Genomic DNA, 20,452 nt, shown 5'->3' with positions numbered 1-20,452 from the left:
GTCCCCTCATGTCCATTAATGCATTCACACTTTCACCACTCCTGAAGCTACCAAACACCTGTTCCCTCATGTCCATTACCACATTCACACTTTCACCGCTCCCGCGGCTGCCAAACACCTGTCCCCTTATGTCCATTACCGCATTCGGAGTCTCACCGCTCCCAGGGCTACCAAACACATGTCCATTACCGCATTCACACTCTCACTGCTCCAGGCGCCTCCAACACCTGTCCCCTCATGTCCATGACCACATTCAAACTCTCACCGCTCCTGGGGCTACCGCACGCCTGTCCCCTCATGTCCATTACCGCATTCAGAGTCTCACTGCTCCCGGGGCTACCAAACACCTGTCCCATCATGTCCATTTTCACATTCACAGTCTCACCGCTCCCGCGGCTACCGAACACCTGTTCCCTCATGTCCATTACCACATTCACACTTTCACCGCTCCCGCGGCTGCCAAACACCTGTCCCCTTATGTCCATTACCGCATTCGGAGTCTCACCGCTCCCAGGGCTACCAAACACATGTCCATTACCGCATTCACACTCTCACTGCTCCGGGCGCCTCCAACACCTGTCCCCTCATGTCCATGACCACATTCACACTTTCACCGCTCCTGGGGCTACCGCACGCCTGTCCCCTCATGTCGATTACCGCATTCAGAGTCTCACTGCTCCCGGGGCTACCAAACACCTGTCCCCTCGTGTCCATTATCACATTCACACTCTCACCGCTCCCGCAGCTACCAAACACCTGACCCCTCATGTCCATTATCACATTCACAGTCTCACCACTCCCGCGGCTACCGAACACCGGTCTCCTCATGTCCATTACCACATTCACACTCTCACTGCTCCTGGAGCTAGCGTACCCCTGTCCCCTCATGTCCATTACCGCATTCGGAGTCTCACCGCTCCCAGGGCTACCAAACACATGTCCATTACCGCATTCACACTCTCACTGCTTCGGGCGCCTCCAACACCTGTCCCCTCATGTCCATGACCACATTCACACTCTCACCGCTCCTGGGGCTACCGCACGCCTGTCCCCTCATGTCCATTACCGCATTCAGAGTCTCACTGCTCCCGGGGCTACCAAACACCTGTCCCCTCATGTCCATTATCACATTCACAGTCTCACCGCTCCCGCGGCTACCGAACACCTGTTCCCTCATGTCCATTACCACATTCACACTTTCACCGCTCCCGCGGCTGCCAAACACCTGTCCCCTTATGTCCATTACCGCATTCGGAGTCTCACTGCTCCCAGGGCTACCAAACACATGTCCATTACCGCATTCACACTCACTGCTCCGGGCGCCTCCAACACCTGTCCCCTCATGTCCATGACCACATTCACACTTTCACCGCTCCTGGGGCTACCGCACGCCTGTCCCCTCATGTCGATTACCGCATTCAGAGTCTCACTGCTCCCGGGGCTACCAAACACCTGTCCCCTCGTGTCCATTATCACATTCACACTCTCACCGCTCCCGCAGCTACCAAACACCTGACCCCTCATGTCCATTACCACATTTACACTCTCACCGCTCCGGGCGCTAGCAACACCTGTCCCCTAATTGTCCACTACCACAGTCACCGTCTCACTGCTACCGGTGCTACCAAACACCTGTCCTCTCATGTCCATTACCACATTTACACTCTCACCGCTCCGGGCGCTACCAACACCTGTTCCCTCATGTCCATTACCACATTCACACTCTCACCACTCCTGGGGCTACCGCACACCTGTCCCCTCATGTCCATTACCGCAATCACAGTCTCACCGCTCCCGGGGCTACCAAACACCTGTCCCCTCATGTCCATTACCAGTGTCACCGTCTCATCTTCCCCGGGGCTACCAAACACCTGTCCCCTCATGTCCATTACCGCATTCACTTTCACCGCTCCTGAAGCTACCAAAACACCTGTACCCTCATGTCCATTACCACATTCACATACTCACTGCTCCCGGGGCTACACAACACCTGTCCACTTATGTCCATTACCACAGTCACCGTCTCACCGCTCCCGGGGCTACCAAACACCTGTCCCCTCATGCCTATTACCACATTCACACTCTCACTGCTCCCAGGGCTCCCAAACACTTGTCCCCTTATGTCCATAGCCACAGTCACCGTCTCTCTGCTCCCTGGGCTACCAAACACCTCTCCCCTCATGTCAATTACAGCATTCACACTCTCACCGCTCCCGCGGCTAACGAACACCTGTCCCCTCATGTACATTACCACATTCACACTCTCACCACTCCCGGGGCTACCAAACACCTGTCAACTCATGTCCATTACCACATTCAGAGAATCATCGCTCCCGGGACTACCAAACACCTGTCCCCTCATGTCCATTAATGCATTCACACTTTCACCACTCCTGAAGCTACCAAACACCTGTCCCCTCATGTCCATTACCGCATTCACACTTTCACCACTCCTGAAGCTACCAAACACCTGTCCCCTCATGTCCATTACCACATTCATACACTCACCGCTCCCGGGGCTACAGAACACCTGTCCCCTTATGTCCATTACCACAGTCACCGTCTCATCGCTCCCAGGGCTCCCAAACACCGGTCCCCTCATGTCTATTACCACATTCACACTCTCACTGCTCCCAGGGCTCCCAAACACCTGTCCCCTTATGTCCACAACCACAGTCACCATCACCGTCTCACCACTCCCGGGGCTACCAAACACCTGTTCCCTCATGTCCATTACCACATCCACACTCTCACTGCTTCCGGGGCTACCAACACCTGTCCCCTCATGTCCATTACCACATTCACACTCTCACTGCTCCCGCGGCTACCCAACACCTGTCTCCTCATGTCCATTACCACATTCACACTTTCACCGCTCCCGGGGCTAACAAACACCTATCCCCTCATGTACATTACCACATTCACACTCTCACCGCTTCCGTGGCTACCGAACACCTGTCCCTTCATGTCCATTACCACATTCAGAGTCTCACCGCTCTGGGGCACATGCTTTCTATCAACCTTCTGACTGCATATAAAAAAAAAAAAAAAATAACCGTCCCGGGTGTATTCATCATGAGCACCCTGTAGTTTTCGGTCTTGCTCTTACTGATTACACTCTGTTCAGCTTTCTGACTATTAGTGTGAATCTCCACGCTACCTGTACATCATATTATGTACCTCTCCATCACTCCTCTCATCGCGCCCTACTCCCACTGCTGCATTGCTGGGGTCCACTTACCACGAAACATAAGTGCCCTCTATATCAGTTCTGTACTCTCCCTGGTGCTATTTTTTTAACATATACTTTATTAGGCAGTAGTTATTGCAATCAGATATCACAATACAAATGGAGTTGTTGTTTTTTTTAAACCCTATGTCCATATTTCATACAGCATCAATGTGCAGTGGTACACACGTCTACATCCAGTTTTACCTTCGGCGCATACCTACAAATCTGTCAATGACATCAAAAACATTACTAATAAAACGTTACGTCCCTCCTACTGAGCTCCCACCCAATATATACCCCACCCGCAAACTTTCCCTTAAACTTTGCCACTGAGAACATTTCTGTCCTATCCTACAGTAGCACCAGCAAGGGCAATAGTCCTGGCAGTGGGGAGGGGGAGGAGAGGGGGGAAGAGGGAGGAAGAGGGGAGGGGAATACAGAAATAAGAAAGGAGGCAGTGGGGGGGGGGGGAAAGTGAATGGAGAGAGGGAACAGGCACATAATTGTCATTATTGTAATTTGTACCCGACTCTCCCTGGTGCTATATAATTAAATGCCAGGAGCTTCACAATATAATTGATAAGATTCCCATCCTTCCCAAAGCTGTATTAATAATGCAGGACTGTCTTCAGTGTATCCATTGATCCATCCAGCCAGCCATCTATACATCCATCCATCCATCCATCCGCTTGTCATGCATCGATCCAATCAGCTCTCAGCTCTTCCCTTTATTTCTGGGTTCCTCTCCAGTTCGCCTTTGACCATCTCTCTGCCCTTTTAGTGCTGCATTCATTAGAAGAGAGTTAAGTGTGCATCTCCAGCACCCTCTAAATAAGACCATCCTATTACAGCACTAATGGTGCAACTGTGAATGCCCATCACATGTATGCCTTCATCTGCTACTTTACTGCGATAACCTCAAAATGGGTATTCCTCCTATTAGCTCTCCACCTTCACTAGTGCAACAGCTTATGTTTTTTTAATCTGACCACTATAGAAGCTAAAAAGTTATTGTATTTTACAACATTCAAGCAGCTGCTCCCCCCCCCCCCCCACTCCACCCCTAGGCTTTGCAGTCCTGCAAGGGCTTTTGCCACAGCTCAGATCCACAGCCAATACTTACAGCATAGCATATGGTCCAGAACAGCGAGGGACACCTGCAGAGGACGAAGAGACAGGAGACAGATTGGTACTGAGAATCTCAGGTCACTCACAGAACACTGATCATGTCAGCAGATCGGTGTTCAGTCCCTGGACAATATCACAGGTGGGGATCAGGGAGGAACAGGATCATCGGAGACTGAGATGTCACAAACACTTCGACTACAAATAACTCTGCAACCAGGAGGACAAGGACAAACCGAGCAATAACTCCAGTCCTATTCTGTAGAACTGGGCTGTTGGGGCTCCATGAGGACCTGGAGGAAAGCCAAAGGGATACGACGACGGCTGCACTACTTCAAGGACAGCGTCCCTGGAAGACTTGAACGTTGACTCCTAAATTTACGTACACATAAAAAGGCTAAAATCTTGGAGGCAGAGGTGACAACAGAATTATAAATTGGTGGGATTCCTGAAGTTGGGACACCAGAAATATGGAGGAGGCAAAGACAGGTGGGCAGAGAATGAAGGGATGCATATTCCCCTAGACTTACTTAAAACTGTGATTCCTATTTGTCAGCATGCACAGCACAGACCAGTCCCACAGGAGGTGAGGGGCCAGTGGGAGAAATGAAAATTACCAGTGAATATAGGGCAGATGGATTGCCTTAGGCCCATGCCAAATGATCAAGGGTGTACTTATTCAGCAGTATATGGAGGAACAGTCAGGAAGAGGACTGCCCCAGCCCTTCGGACTGAGCAAGGGTAAGGAGGATTTGACTTCACTACTAAGCATCCATAGGACACAGTGTGGGTAGAACTCTCAGATAATTCCCATGGACCAGCTGAGAACAGTGCAGACAGAAAAGATAAAACTTTGTCAACACACCCAAGACAGAAAAAGGAGACCATGTCTTTTCTAAACAATATTTTTTTGCAAGAAGAGTGATGTTTGTTTCTTTTCTAGATCATATGCAAAGTGTTGGTGTACCTGATGTCCCTGCCCTGCATGTGGGCGCCTGTGTCTGAGTGGAGTCATGAGGGTGTGGGAACCCCCAACCCCGAAGTGACCACCTGACAGCGCAGACTGAAACGGTTGCGGACATCCTTTGGCTAACTCAACTAGATGGGCTTACCTAGCACAGACTATTTTAGAATGTGCTCAAATGAGACTGAACTGAACCAAGCGTACTTTTGAATGAAAAATGTAAAAAGATATTATTTTAAATATAGCAGGAGGGCTGTGTATATCTACACTGTTAGGACTAATGGAGGATATTTTAATTCAATCCAGCATTGCAGACAAGAGAAACTGCTCAGTTTGATGAAATTATTTTGAGGTTCAATTATTATTTTTAGATAGCAGATATAAGTTTGGCTGCTTCAATAGTAGAAGTTGCAGGATTAGCCATTTATAACACTAGGAGTATTAATGTGTTAACATGTTTGATTGTAGCTGAGTTATTATTGAACATACATGAATTATTTTAGATGGAACCTTTATAGTAATGTGTGTCATGATTTTATAATGTGAATGTTTCACTGTGTGCTTCATTTTATATTTGTGCTTTCACTTAAAAAGTTGATTTTAGATATATATGTTATGATAGTCAAAGGTCATGAGGTGGAATGTAGGGACAGAGGAACTCCCATATATTGGAACCATGTGATGACCTTTGACTACCATTCTTTTAATTGAATTTACGTGTTTTAATTCACTGTGCCTTGTGACTTCATTTTGTGTCTCCTTGTGGCTTCAGAGTGGGAGTGTTTGCTTTTTACAGCATTGCCAGGAACAGAATGTGTGGGATGTGTGTTTGAAAGCATGAAAAAGAGAAAGGTGTGAAATGCACTCTGTCTCGGAGTGTAGTGTTATACGCAATGGTGCTCAAATGTGCATTATGTTGTACATTGGGAAGTTTTATGAAGTTTTTACTATTGGCTTTGACATGCCCTTATGCCATCATGAATTCTGACTCTGTCTAGCTTGAGCTTTGCACACAAAAGCAGACCCCCAGATTACTCACGTTATTTAGGTTATTCGCATTCAAGATTGTTTTCTGTACTTTTGGAGATGTTTTCTACTTTCTCAAGCTTCACTTAGGGGCTTCACTAAGGGGCTGGAACATGTAGGAGCGCAGAAGAATATGTGAGAACTCATTTGCCTTTGGAATACTTGTGGGAGATTGGCTAACTCCAGTAAGTTTCCGTGGCGCAGAGGAGGTTTCCTCAGAAACTTCTAGTGCACTGAGATTTTAAAACTGGGGTTTCTTAAATTGGAAAGCGGGATTTTGTTTTGACCTGAAGGGACAGATGCGTCTTATTCAGTGTAGCAGTTCCCGGCTTGTTGAGTCTCTTGACCCCGGCTGTGAATACCCCAGTCTGGTGTGGGTTAAGATGAAGTCATTGCAGTCGATGATGTATTTACTCTGATTATTGGCATTGTGATGTGGGTGTGTGTCTGTGTGCACATTCAAGTCTCCAGAGGTCATAATTCTGTATTCTATGTATATATCTTTATATCTTTTCGTGCTTTCCTTTGATGCCTTGTGTCTGATTACTTGCCTATAACAGTGTTTATTTCTTGCAGTGCACATCTAGTATTATCATTATCTGCTTGTATTTTATCCCATGCATTTAACAGTTGCATTTGCTTACTTGTAAGTGTGTTATTATTGTTTGACCACACACATACACACACATATATATATATATATATATGTATGCATGTATGTATACACACACACATACACACACATTTGAAAAAACAAATCAATTGACATCAGGGAAAATCTTTCTGTTAGAGTGTTGCACAAAGAAATCCCCACACTTTATTCTGAAAACTATCTTTTGATGTGCCTCATTTTATGAGAGTGCAACCCCTTTTCAGGTGTTTTCTTGCTTCGCCATTTGTGTGCCTCTGTGAGAGAGTGCTGTATTTCTATTATTTGGGCGTGTGAAGTAGGACAGCTTGTTTTTCTTTTTATTGCAGTCGTTTTCCTTAAAGCAAAAGGGGATGCGTTAAAAAAAAAATTTTTTGTTGGCAGTGGTCCCCTGGAAGACATGTAATGGCATCTTTTATTAAAAATGCCATGCTTTGGATACTTTAACAGATTCTCCTAATGTAGACTTTTCGACTAAAGATTCCCAAATTATTATCATGAAGGTCAGCCGGAGGTTCAATACCATCACAGAACGAGGGAGAGAATGATCTACACTTTGTAAGGGGTAGTGAAGTTCACACAAAAGATTAAGGTCCCGGGGAAAATCTGCACCAAGTGACATTTGCAAGGAGATAAGGTTGCACACACATCGGACCATAAGATATTTCACATCGGACCATAAGATATTTCTTCAACTAAACAAGCATGCTGCGTTACTGTGATCTGGGTCGCTCCAACTATATATGTTGGGAAGTCTCAAATGTCACATAGTTGCATCTTATTCACTGGTCCTTAATCCCAGGGCCAACATCCTCCATCATTATGAGTGGCTGCAAATATTGCACATGCCCCCTAGATAATGTAGTTACATATGCACAGAGTCAACTCGCATTAGCGGTGCAATTTCTTATTATCTTACTCAGTTGATGTGTTCATCTGACCTGCATAACTGTTAAATTATTTCTTTGGCAGGTGAGAGACTGGGGAGACAGAAGAGAAGAAAGCCACGCAGTGTCCACCCAACACATGCAACAGGATCTTTAAGAAGCATTTCCAACCCCATTTCTTGGAGCACCAAATTCGAAATGAAGAGAGTCAGATAGGACTGTTTTCAATAATAAATAAAGTGCAACATTGTCACAGAAGTCTAAAAACATACAAAAAGGCAGTTTCTTGTACACAACATGGAATCAGATAAGGCCCTTATATAAATTAACCTCTATTTAACACTTACTTGTGGTGCTTTATGCTCAGGCTTCTTTGCCTGATCTGGAGTTCTAAGAAATCCATGCTGAATCAACGTCACAACAACATCTGCAAAGAGAAAACATTGTGTTTTTGCATCATGTAACATATACCTGTATATTCAACAATGTGGGCGGGCAGATGGCGAATATAGTCTGTACAAAGCGAGGGATCCAGTTTTAGCTTTACAAGCACAAACTACCACAAAGCTTGAAGAGCACAAACAATTCAGCTGTGACAGAGCTGAACAACTGGGAAAAGTTGAGGCAGCTCTAGAAGGTCCACAGTATGAGTAACCGTGAACAAGCTTCAAAGTGACATCTAGGAGCATCAGCAGTGAAACGGCTCCATTGCTACATATAGAGGCTTTGTGGCGGAAGGAGAGCGCTGCATCCAGGAGGCCCAGTTAATTCAACTTTCAACGCTGATACCTGCACTGATCTGCAGGCGACATGATAAAGCCCATAAAACTCTGCCTTCCACCCTTTCAATGATGAAAATCTAGGCTCTATTAAATGGATACCAGAAACATCTATTTTTAATAGTGTATGGAGGGTAGAAGTGCAGTATCATTCACTATATGAAAGATGTTATTTACACAGAGTGTGTAAACACCAAAAAAAGAAATGTTTGGTTAATCCCTTCAAGCCAAAAACTGACAGCATAGATCAGCTTTTTCCATTTGTTCTGTAGACATAATGAACAACAACTTAGTGGAATATGGGTACAGCAGTAGCTGCCAAAACTTCTTCTGTGGCTGAGTAGAGTCAGGCTTCTCTATTAAAAAAAATATCATACATCCCAGACCCCTGCTTCTACTCTGTTCACAGGCCAAACTAAAGACTTGGAAGTCCACCTCAAAGCTGTATATGAGGTATGGTATCTCTATGTGTGTAGATCTAGCTTTGTAGGACAAGTACTCGATACTGCCAGCTTGGTACAACGGCAATCTATTCTGTCCGAGAAATCCTATAGTGAAAGGCAACCTTCTGTAGCCTGTGCCTTCTACTGCATGTTGGGTGCACAACCCTCATCAGGCTTAGTCTAGACAACTACCGGCTCTCTGGGCCAACAAGGGTGAGAGCTCTATCAGCATAGGCCCTGCTTCCTTGGAATCAGAAAGTGCCAGGGCCCTGCTTCCTTTGGATCATAAAGTGCCAGGGCGTGACTCTTAGCAGCCCAACAGTGTACTACTTCTCGAACCATTGTGTCTCTCTCCTCACGGAAGCCCAATCACTTCAAGCAAATGAGTGACTGGCACTGCACAGGCTTTCCCACCTATCGACTCTCTCTGCAGCTCTGGGCCCTACACATAAATGTAATACCGCCCAAAACAAGTCCTGCCACTAGATGAACACTATTTATTCCACAAAACAGAGGTTCGGGTATTAGGGGGGGGGGGGGCATAACTGCCCATGAACACTGAATTAACTTCAACTTCTGATGCAGACTGAAGAAACTGAAGATTCATCACCACTGAGGGTCTTTCCTTCCCATCTAAGCAGTGAATTTCGACAAGCGGGAGACTAGCACAAGCTGCAGGCCCAAAACTAAAAGTGTCTACCCATAATTGACGTAGGCAGGTGTGTGAGGCATAGAACACAGAAATACTGAGGCCAGTTATGTTGTGGATACTGTCAAAAGTAAATTGCACTGTTGGTGCCATGAAGCAACCAGGTAAACGAATGGAACCAACAGGAATGCTAACACTGCTGCTCGTAGTACAAGAATAGGTCTCCAACCTCTTGTTCCGGTCTCCCATCGATGTCCCCGGCCATATTTCAGTCCTCTTTACACCGCCCCACTTTCACTGCTGTGGGTTCCTGCGCAGCAGTAGTGCCAAGGATGGACTTCAATGCAATGGGCACTTTGTCTGGACCCGAGGTCTTGTTCCTTGATGCCTTCAGGTGCCATTACATTTCTCTCTAGACCGGAGGGCTTGTCCTTCATGCCTGGAGGTGCCATTACTGCTCTCTTTAGAACCAAGGACTTGCCTCTTAATGCCTTTAGGTTCCGTTACGGCTCTCTCTCTAGACACGAGGTCTTGTCCTTTAATGCCTTCAGGTGTCATTCCAGCTCTCTCTAGACCCAAGGACTTGCCCTTGAATCCTTGAGGTCCCATTACGGCTCTCTCTAGACCAGAGGAGTTGCCTCTTGATGCCTTCAGGTGCCATTACGGCTCTCTCTCTCTCTCTAGACCCAAGGACTTGCCCTTGAAGCCTTGAGGTGCCATTGCAACTCTCACTAGACACGAGGACTTGACTCTTGATGCCATTACGGCTCTATCTAGACATGAAGTCTTGCCTCTTGATGCCTTCAGGTGACATTACGGCTCTCTCTCTAGAAGGAGGACTTGCCTCTTGATGCCTTCAGGTGCTGTTACGGCTCTTTCTCTGGACACAAGGTCTTGTCCCTTGATGCCTTCAGGTGCCATTACGGCTTTCTATCTCTAGGCCCGAGGACTTGCCTCTTGATGCCTCGAGGTGCTCTATCTAGACCCGGGGTCTTGTCCCTTGATGGCTTGAGTTGCCATTACGTCTCTGTCTAGACCCAAGGATTTGCCCTTAATGCCTTCATGTGCCATTACGGCTCTCTCTAGACCCGAGGGCTTGCCTCTTGATGCCTTCAAGTGCCATTACGACTCTCTCTAGACCCAAGGTCTGATCCCTTGATGTCTTCAGGTGCCGATACAGATCAATAGATTGGTCCGCTCCACTCTGCATCGCTGCAAGCCCTCAGAGGACAGATGGCAGGTCCACAGGTGTAGCCTACATGCACAATATTCTTTTTCTTTCTATTCTGTTTCTTGGAACTTACCTATTTTTGGCTACGATACTGAATGGATTAGCCAGTGGTTTGTGGCTAGAGCAATGAAAATAGGTGCTATACCGTTTTTAATTGTTCTGCCACTGAGCTATAGAACTACGCTGGCGCCTAACCATTGTCTAAACGAATTAATATGTATGACTGACCTGTTGCCCTTTAAACGATCCTCTGTCACCCCAGTTAGTGGCAGGTTTACAGAGATTACTGCCTCAAAGGACGCTGTCCCTTTGTAGGTTAGACGAGTATGGCACATACGTCATTTACAAGGACCACATCACTTTCAAAACTAGCTTTAACAGACTACAGGTCAGCCTCCTTAAGCCAGAGTCCTTTTTTGCTGTAGAAGCTTCAGCCATGGGTTCAAGACATATTATGTCACATCCTGGATCGGACCGCAGTAGTATTTTAATCTCACTGTTTTCCTACTGGCTGATGACTACAGCTACACTGAACCTAATCAGCGAGCGTGAATGAGCTCTGACAAAACCATTTGAAAAATGAATGCTACAAAAAACCAACAGGTACCCGCATTTTAATGCGAACATTTGTGTGTCCTTAAAAAGCTTCAATCAGCTCTTTCTCAATGCAGGTTACACAAGGTCCGTTGAGTGAAGCAAGTGTTTGATGGAGGAGGGCCCCAAGGTCTGTGAAGGATTTAACGTTATTTGCATGATTAATAAAAAACTATTGCAATTGGGTATTGAAAAAGAAAAATAACCTAATGCATTAATTACTTCAAGAACTAGAGAAAACAGAGGACAGAAAAAATATATTAAAAGAATAAAAATCATTATGATGAGCTAATAAATATAGTGAAGGCTAAAATGTCATAGAGCAGCATCGGTTGCAGAAACAGTAAAACACTAAAAGTACAGTTCATCAGTGATTAACCTGGTCCAAATCCAACAGAAGCTAAAGTGCTGAAGTGCCCTCATTCAGCTTATAGTGGTGAAGAACAGGGGGGGGGGGGGGGATGCCACCTCGCCGATTTAAGTTCTGGCACCATACTTTCTGAAATCCTCCCTGCAGGGTGGCACAAAGACTAAAGTGCATATCTTCGTTATTCATTAATTGCTTGTGTGAGGTGCATTCCCCAAAACTTTGGCTCAAGTTCTTGTTAATGGCAGGTGACAAGTCACGGATCCCACGGTCTGTTTACATGGAGGCTAAACTTAATTCTTATAATCGATTCTTGAAAACTCTGATATTTATGTTGCCACTACGGAAGTAAAGGGAACTGGGCTTTTGTTGCAGTTGCCCCCCACACAAACACACTTTTCACCCCGTTTTTAGCTACTAGATGCTGATTTTCGACTCAGTGCACTGAGGCATGCTAACCAGACATCAGTGCCAGCGCTCCTTACCTAAAACAAGGTTTTGTCTAATTGGCTACAATTGGCAGATGGCTTTAGCACCCCTTTAAGTCCCTAGTTGATGGTACCCCAGGTACCTAGGGCATAAGAACTAAAGAGGGTCCCAAAGGGCAGCAGCATATCTTATGCCACCCTAAGGGATCCACATACAAATTCCACACAAACTGCCTTTGCAGGCTGCATGACATGGTGCAAACCATGAGTGAATACATGACATGACACACTCCTGTGTGTCATGCCAAAGTCACCCCTACAGCAGGCCTTTGAGCCATAAGGCAGGGTGCATTGTAGTTTATGTGAGGACATATCTGCATGAGCATGAGCACGAGCTGTGACGTCTTGTTCTCCTGCTAGATATTGTAACTGAGCAGGGAAGCCATCTTAAGATATGTACTGGGCACTGGTCAAAACAGGTTCCCCAGCTACATAATGGCTTCACTGAAACATATGGGGTTTGATATCAAACACCTCAGATTAATAAACCCACACTGATTTCAGTGATGGATTTATTAATACATGCACGCAGAGGGCACCTTGGAGGTGCCCCCTGAAAACCTACCAACTACTAGTGTGCTGACAGACTGGTCTTAGCAAGACTGCCGCCACAGATGCTTTTCTGACCCCCAGGGGTGAAGGACTTTGCTCTCAGGAGGTCATAAGCAAAGCTAGCTCGGGTGGAGGATGTTTACACCCCCTCCCATAGTATGACTTGCAAATTAGCATTCCAAGGCAGGGTGCTTCAAGGAGCCCACCGCCTTTGGTATGCGAATCTGGCTTCCCTCACAGGAGAGGATGCCAAACCCCTTGCCCTGGGCTATCTGGCGCCAGAACATGCGGGAAAATGAGCTATGCAGGAGGCGTGTTACACTGCCAGGCTGGACACACCTCTAGGGTGACCAAGTCTGACCTGAACACGACTTTAGAAATTCCACCATATTGTGTGTGATGGAATTAGGAATTCTGGGACAGGATTATGCCCACTCCCCAAAGGAAGTGGTCATCTAGGGAGTGTAGTGACCCCATGGGTAAATAGTCCATTGGCTACTAGCCCTCACTCCCCTGAACGCCCCTAAATTGAGCATTTAGGGGATCCCCTGATACAAGGACTTCAGATTTCTACAAACCAGAAGATGAAGTGGGTAAAACAGAAGTTGACTTGAGAACCGAGGAGCACGACGGACTTGGCACCAACCCTGCCAGCCTGCCTGCTCCACTGACCCTCGTGGAGCAACTAATTCAACCTGCCACTGTGTAGACTTTAAGAAACCCAGAGGGCTACTAGTGCTTCGCAAATTGCCAAAGGGACTCCCCTGGAGTAGAGGAGCAACCCCCCTGCAGAGGCAGGCACCAAAAAAGCAGGACCAGGTACACCGACCTACCGCCTACGGGGACTACTGACGCAGCAGCTGCCCAGGAAGAGGTAGCAGTGCTCCTACAGGTCAGATCTGTCCAACCTCCAAGTGTGGGACGCCAGGACTGACCGGAGCAGCACAACATCAACACCTGGGGTACAGGACCCCTTACAGCAGCCAAGGCTTGTTGTGTCCAGCCTGGACACAAACGCCGAGGAAGACCGACCTGCACGTCAAGAGACTTCAGGGACAGTGAGACCTACATCGAGAGTGGGTCAACTGTCTTGTTTGTCCCTCTGCAGTAGAAACAAAGACCAAGAGTAAGTCTTTGAACGCCGCCATCCAACGCCTCAAAGCAACTACACACCTGCACTCTACTGCCACAGTCCAAGGGACATGACAGGGGCAACGGGGTCGTCAGAACCACAAGAGCTCAGCCCATTCTTGGGTTTGCTCAGACTGGACTTCCAGTCGGCGCCTGCAGGATCTTTGTGGAGGCCCGCTCCAACCACGAGAAACTCCATCATCGGATCCGGACACGTTGGTGTGGCCTTGAACCTTACCCCTACTCACCTTAAGTCCTGAAGAACAGTCCTGTAAGTCACTGCTAGGTGCTCGAATTCAATACATGTTTTTCCTTCATAGGATAACATTACAGCTTCAGAAACTGCATTGTATCCATTTTTTAAACCTGTAGAAATTCCTAACTCAAAAAGTATTTTCCCGATTCTGATCATCTTGGTATCTAAATGTATATAAAAGTATATGTTATTTTTTATAAATTGGTGTCAGATTTCTTTATGGAGTTTGCGTCTCACTTACTGCCTTTGTGTGTATAATGAATGCTTAGCACTACCCTTTGATATGCTTAACTGCTCGCCCACACTACCACCAAAGAGCATTTGGGGTGTCATTTGTGCCTCTGTGTCTCCTTTGGGGCTTACCTGGACTCTTTACACACTGTACCTCTTTTTGTTCCATTATGTAAAGGGCAAGCTTCCTACAGAAAGGGTGTACCTTTTCCCTTAAGAAATAATTCAGGTCTGCAGCTTCCGTGGTTCTACTGTGATTTCCAACGAAGCTCCCCATTCACATTGGACATATTTCTTCTTGAACAGGTTTTATTTTACCATTGCCAACTTTGTCGCCCAGGTACAATCAAGACTATGCATAGCACTCACGTGTTTTATTAGTCAGGTTAGCCTCTTAGCACATTTCAAGGGAGTGCTTCAAATACTAGGTAGACCTACCCAGTCCAGTCAGAGCCTGGTTAACCTGACCTTGGAAGATGGATAAGGCATTCTTCAACTCAAAGTAGACAGAAATTAACTATCAGGTTTGGAAAATGTTGCCATTTTCCTTGCACCTTTATTTAGGGCAACCTGTTGGTACCCTAATGTGTATTCAAAATGGCTTAGAAATGGGGTGAGGCTAACTGATGAAGATTACTACTCAATCAAAGATCTACCACAGATGTAGGGTAAAAGGAATGAAATAGCATGACGCTCACACTTCCAATAACAGCTGGGAGAACCCAATGTGCACCAGAGAGCAGAGAAGTCACTGTTTTTCCCCGATAAACACCAAATTCCAGTAAGACTGTGATAGAGTTAAAGACACTAGGTGTGCCAGGAAAGGAGTAAACCAAGGATTTTCTATGACTTGCATATCAAGAGGAAGGCATTCACCTTCACCAGAAAAGCCAGAGACAACATCAAGGACAGGACGGCAAAATGGCCCAGCACTTTACTGAAACTCAAACTAAAGGCAGACAACAGAAGATAGAGACACTGGGTGAAGCAGGACGTCTGTGGCAAAATACTGCCCTATGTCATAGATACAGGAGGTTGCCATTATGACAAGTTGAATTAAAATCAGCAGACAGGAGAAAAGGCACCACTCTGAAAGAGGCCTTATGACATAGGCATCTTGGCTGCCATGTTGCAGTCATCATCTCATTAATGTAGACTGCCATAAAAACAGAGCCAGAAGCTGAGAGCTAGAGTGGTGATGATGAAAGCAAACGGGCAAAAATAGAGAGAAACACTCATAAAAGGAAAGGTCTAAAGGAGGACAGGACTATCAGAAATGGAGCCGCAGAGGGCCATTCACCACTGCACTCTTTCACCCCACCCACTAACAAATGAAAAAACAAATGGCATATAGGAAAGGGGGGGAAGAATGCGTCTAGAAAATCTAGAAGGTACCCTTGTAGCAATGGAAGACTTCTGGGCTTCTACATATGGACAAAAGGAAGAACTCTGTATTCGGTCATTCATAAATCTACTTTACCATGCACTCACCAGGAACAGACTAAACTGCAGTCATTTGAGCTCTTTATACAACATTTCTGATGCTCAGACAGTACCTTTCCACCTCATCTAAAGACCTCCAGGACCCAACTTATCCTTCAGCACTAATCTTTGACCTGATTACCAGAACTTCAATTAACTATGTTAAAACACCTTCCTCAGCAAACTCAATCTCTTAAGGGACAGCCACCAAAACCATTAAAATAAAACTATTTCACTTTCTGAAAACTACCAACCACACCTCATTTTTGACACACATCTAAGTCAATACCTTTGACTTAGTCTTTTACTCCAAGTCCACCCTGGTCTGCCATCTATCATTGCCCCTTGACTAAACTGACCACACTGACATCCTCATTGGCATCGATCGCACCAGACCTTCACATCAAGCGAGTCAAAATGGGCCAAATAGTATTTTCACTCCTTTATAGACTATTATACACACACCCATGTAATGTAATGAAATGTAACAATTTCTAAAGCGCACATCTATTCTGAAGAGTGTCCTGGTGCTAGGACACTGACAACCAGCTAAATCCCATTCAGTAAGCATCCGCAAAAAGCCAGGTTTTGAGAAGCTTTCGAAATTGAAGTTAATTGTCAGTCTTACGAAGATGGATTGGAAGATGGTTTCAGGCTTGGTATGCCAAGAAATAATTTTAAAAATGAAGAACTGCTTATCATCTGCATAAAGACTATCCTTATGTCAAAAGACTCCACCAAGGAAGCCAAAGTGAATATAAAATTATTGAATGAAGTATGGCTCAAAGCAGGGCCCTGGGTTAACTTGAAATTTAGGACCTTGGTGGCGGAAGAGTAGGGAGCCGTATTAGTATTTTCTAAAAACGATCAAATCCAGGCCAGTGCCAGGCCCCGACTCTAATGTTCTCTAAATGTTGTAGAAGAATGGTGTGGGACACAGTATCAATTGCCGCAGGTAGGATCAAGGCAGCATTTTCCTTGTTCTAATGACATTTTAACTGAGTCAAACACCTCCAAGAGAGCAGTCGCAGTGCTGTGCCAATGTCCTAACTGTGAAGAGTGCAGCAAAATACATTGCGCCAGAGTTAATATAATTTTCCAGCATTTTAGATGCAGCCGGAAGGAGCAAGATGGGTGTAAAATTGGTCAGCTGTGTCCAATCCGCCAAAGCTTTTGTTTTTATTTAATTATTAACCTCGGAATAACTTCAGCCTGTTTCCAGCAATCCATCACCATCGCTGATCGAAGGGACAAATTAATGAGTTAGTTAAAAATTGGGTTAATGGGATTCATAACTGATGCTAGAATCGAAACGGGACAAGCGTTAACAGGAGATCCCGATTTACAGTTAAGGATGGCTTTCTCCGACTCTTTCAGCGAGATGGTGTAAAACGCAAGCAACTCATAGGGTCCTGTCCTTCTTACTCCACCCAGCCTGGTCGCTGCAGCCAACCTTGGTGGATTAGACTCTAAGTCACTCACGATTCTAATGATTTTAGCAACAAAAAAATGTATTAAAAAAATCCGATAACTTGTCACACAATTCTGGAACACCCATAATAAGCTGCAAAAAAGCCCCAAGATGAAGGAAGTGCCTGACGATTTTGAAAATTTCACAAGGTCTGTTGGCAGATGCTGATATTGTATCCTCAAAGTAGGCACCTTAATTACAGCATGGTATTTTCTGAGGGCCTCTCTGTATCCGAGCTGGTCTGCAAGAGACTAATACCACCTCCACAATCTCTCATGTTTCATACAGCGTCTTTTATCCCCCTCTCAAGCAGGGGAAAACCCAGTTGCTGAATGCCACATCTCTGATTAGAAGTCGTTTTAAGAGGAGCCACTTTATTAGCTATAGACTGAAGCCACTTATCAGTTGCTTTGACATCTTTCACTATGCCTCCGCAAACCTCGGGAACCAAATTAGCCAAAGGGTTTTCAATCTCAGAGCGCTTAGCTTTCTTCCAGACGAGGTAGGAAACAGATTTAGCCAACGTCTCTCTAAGCGGGAAACGGCGACTACAACGCGGCTGTTTCCACGCATAACTTAACCACTCATGCATTACAACGCATGCGTGGTTACCACGAATAGCCTTTACCACGCATATCTTTACTACGAGATACGTAGTAAAGGCATGTGTGTTAAAATTTAAAAAGAGGGCTTGGGGGACCCCCCCCCCCCCAAAAATGCGTGCAAATAAAAGGGGGCGGCGGGGAGGGGGGAAACAGCACCTGTTTAAGTAGCGATGTGGAGGCAATCGGGAGGCAATCGGCGTCGTTAGAGGAAACGGAAAGACACTTCCGTTTCCTCTTTACGACGTGCAACGTCAGATCATGGAGAAGAGACGACATGGAGAGGTAAGGGGAATTTTAGATTTAAAAAAATAACGCAGGGGTCCGATTTTAGGGTTAAGGGCAGGGGAGGGGTATTTGTAAGAAGGGTTTAGGGGTGGGGGAATAACCTTTCATTACCATGCATGAATTTACAACAAAAATAGTTGTTAAAGTATGCGTGGTAAAGGAATATTCGTGGTAAAGGTTATGCGTGGCAATGGCATTCGCGTTGAAACACATGCGTGGTAAAGGCATGCATTGCAACGGAATGCGTTGTAACGTCATACAACCCTCTAAGCACTTTACCCTCCCAACACCAAGAAAAAAAGGTCTAGAGTATGATCAGATCATATGATTTTATGGGCAGAGAATCCTCAACTGATATGGTACTATTGGAAAGAATGAGGCCCGAGGTCTGTCCTGCCTGATGTGGTGGGGTAGTAAACTATTGAGGCAAATTGTTAGGTCATCTTCTCCAATAGTACAGACGCAGAAGGGTCCGACCTATTGTCAAGATGAAGACTGAAAACCCATAGAAGGGTGAAATTGGAAATTTGAAGGGTGAACTGAGCTATAGTCTCCTCTAATGAATTGAAAAACATCACCTGCGTAACAAGGCCCTTGCAACAAACAACTGGACGGAAATTGAGATACAGAACCCCAGGGCTTCCGCTCCTTTGAGGTCTGGTAAATTAAAAGCAGAGCACCTGTAACTTTTCTTAAAAGCAAAAGTAACTCCATCTCCTCTGCTCCATGTTCTATCAGCATGCACACAAGAGTAACTTTCTGGGAAGAAAAGCTCAATATCAAGTGCAAACGACTCATGAATCCAGGTTTCTGCTAAGAATAACATATCTAGCTACTCATCCCTGAGCAAATTATTTATATAAAGAGTATTTTTATGAAGGGAGCGGACATTGATTGATGTGGCCCAAGTATAAGTGGGGCTAACATCAGAATTATTCCTGCGACCTAACTCACCCAGGAAGTAAGGCTGAGCACTTACAACATATCTGCAGACCCAGGTGACCTGCCTTCGTAACCTTGTACCTGCAGTCCATCAAACCTCTCAGATTATACAGCTTGTGAAATGAGTATCTAACAGTGAAACAGTGCACTCAAACAGGAATGGTGTTTGGCGGTGGCCAGAGAACGGTCGCGGACGAGCTTCCCTTCGGCACGCCTGCTGCACACATCACTCTTTGCAGGGGAGTGTTCATTGCGGACTCGGGGTCGACTAGAGCCATGAGGATATGTAGGGAACACCTGAGCCTGGGGAAATACATTTCAGAAATGAAAAATTATTGGGACAATTAGGGACAGGTAAGTACTCAAGACAGGTAAGTGAAATAGGGAACAGGTGTTAAGTTGAAAACCTGACTGGGGTAAAAGGGAGTATTAGGGGTTTTCACTATAAATAAATAAAAAAGGGGGCATGGGGAAATGGGAAAAAGCTGATATGTGATATCTAAGCCACTGTAGGGTGCTGCCCTTACCTTTCTCATTCTAGATAACGTGACCTTCATTCTATAGAGCAGACAGATCCTTCTGCTTTTGAAAAATACTCGACCCAAAGTACTTCACCAACTACTGATTTACTACTCACCTTCCAATGCTGGGTAAGCAGTTAACAAAGCAGTTGAGCATCAAGACCAACACGCTCCTATCAATAAGGATTTAAGCTACAGGATAGATGGCAACAATCTAGGTGGCAGATGGTGCCTTCAACATCACTTATGCATTACATATGGGCTTTTGTGGCACAGTCCTACAGTGGGTAATCAACTACCTAAACAACATAAACCACCTCCTGCAAATTAGAACCTACTGATCAGAGTGTATATAAGGACTATCTTATCTCCAGTCATCTTCAACCTCTACAAGAAATTTCTAGGCAGGCTTGTGACTGGACACACAGTTCAACTTAAAGGTCTCAACTCTTGGCAACACAGCTGGCTGAAGGATCCATTTGCCATTGTTCAAGCCTCCATGTTGAAGGGCTCTTTCAATCTAACTCCCCTAAAAATAGGTT

General features: G+C 45.6%; 1 protein-coding gene across 4 annotated transcripts in view; it reads right to left on the bottom strand.

Moving 5' to 3' along the window:
• Positions 1–20,452, bottom strand: part of FANCA (FA complementation group A) — a 1,007,136-nt gene that overhangs the window by 827,086 nt on the left and 159,598 nt on the right. For all 4 annotated transcript variants that reach the window (XM_085637706.1, XM_085637704.1, XM_085637705.1 and 1 more), the window contains exons 8-9: positions 8,231–8,310; positions 4,356–4,389 (exon numbers count right to left, since the gene is read on the bottom strand). In XM_085637706.1, the coding sequence (XP_085493832.1) occupies positions 4,356–4,389; positions 8,231–8,310 (114 nt within the window). The remainder of the gene's footprint in view (positions 1–4,355; positions 4,390–8,230; positions 8,311–20,452) is intronic.

Source organism: Triturus cristatus, chromosome 12, assembly GCF_964204655.1.
Source record: "Triturus cristatus chromosome 12, aTriCri1.1, whole genome shotgun sequence".
Lineage (NCBI taxonomy): Eukaryota > Metazoa > Chordata > Amphibia > Caudata > Salamandridae > Triturus > Triturus cristatus.
This window is presented reverse-complemented; position numbering and strand designations above follow the sequence as displayed.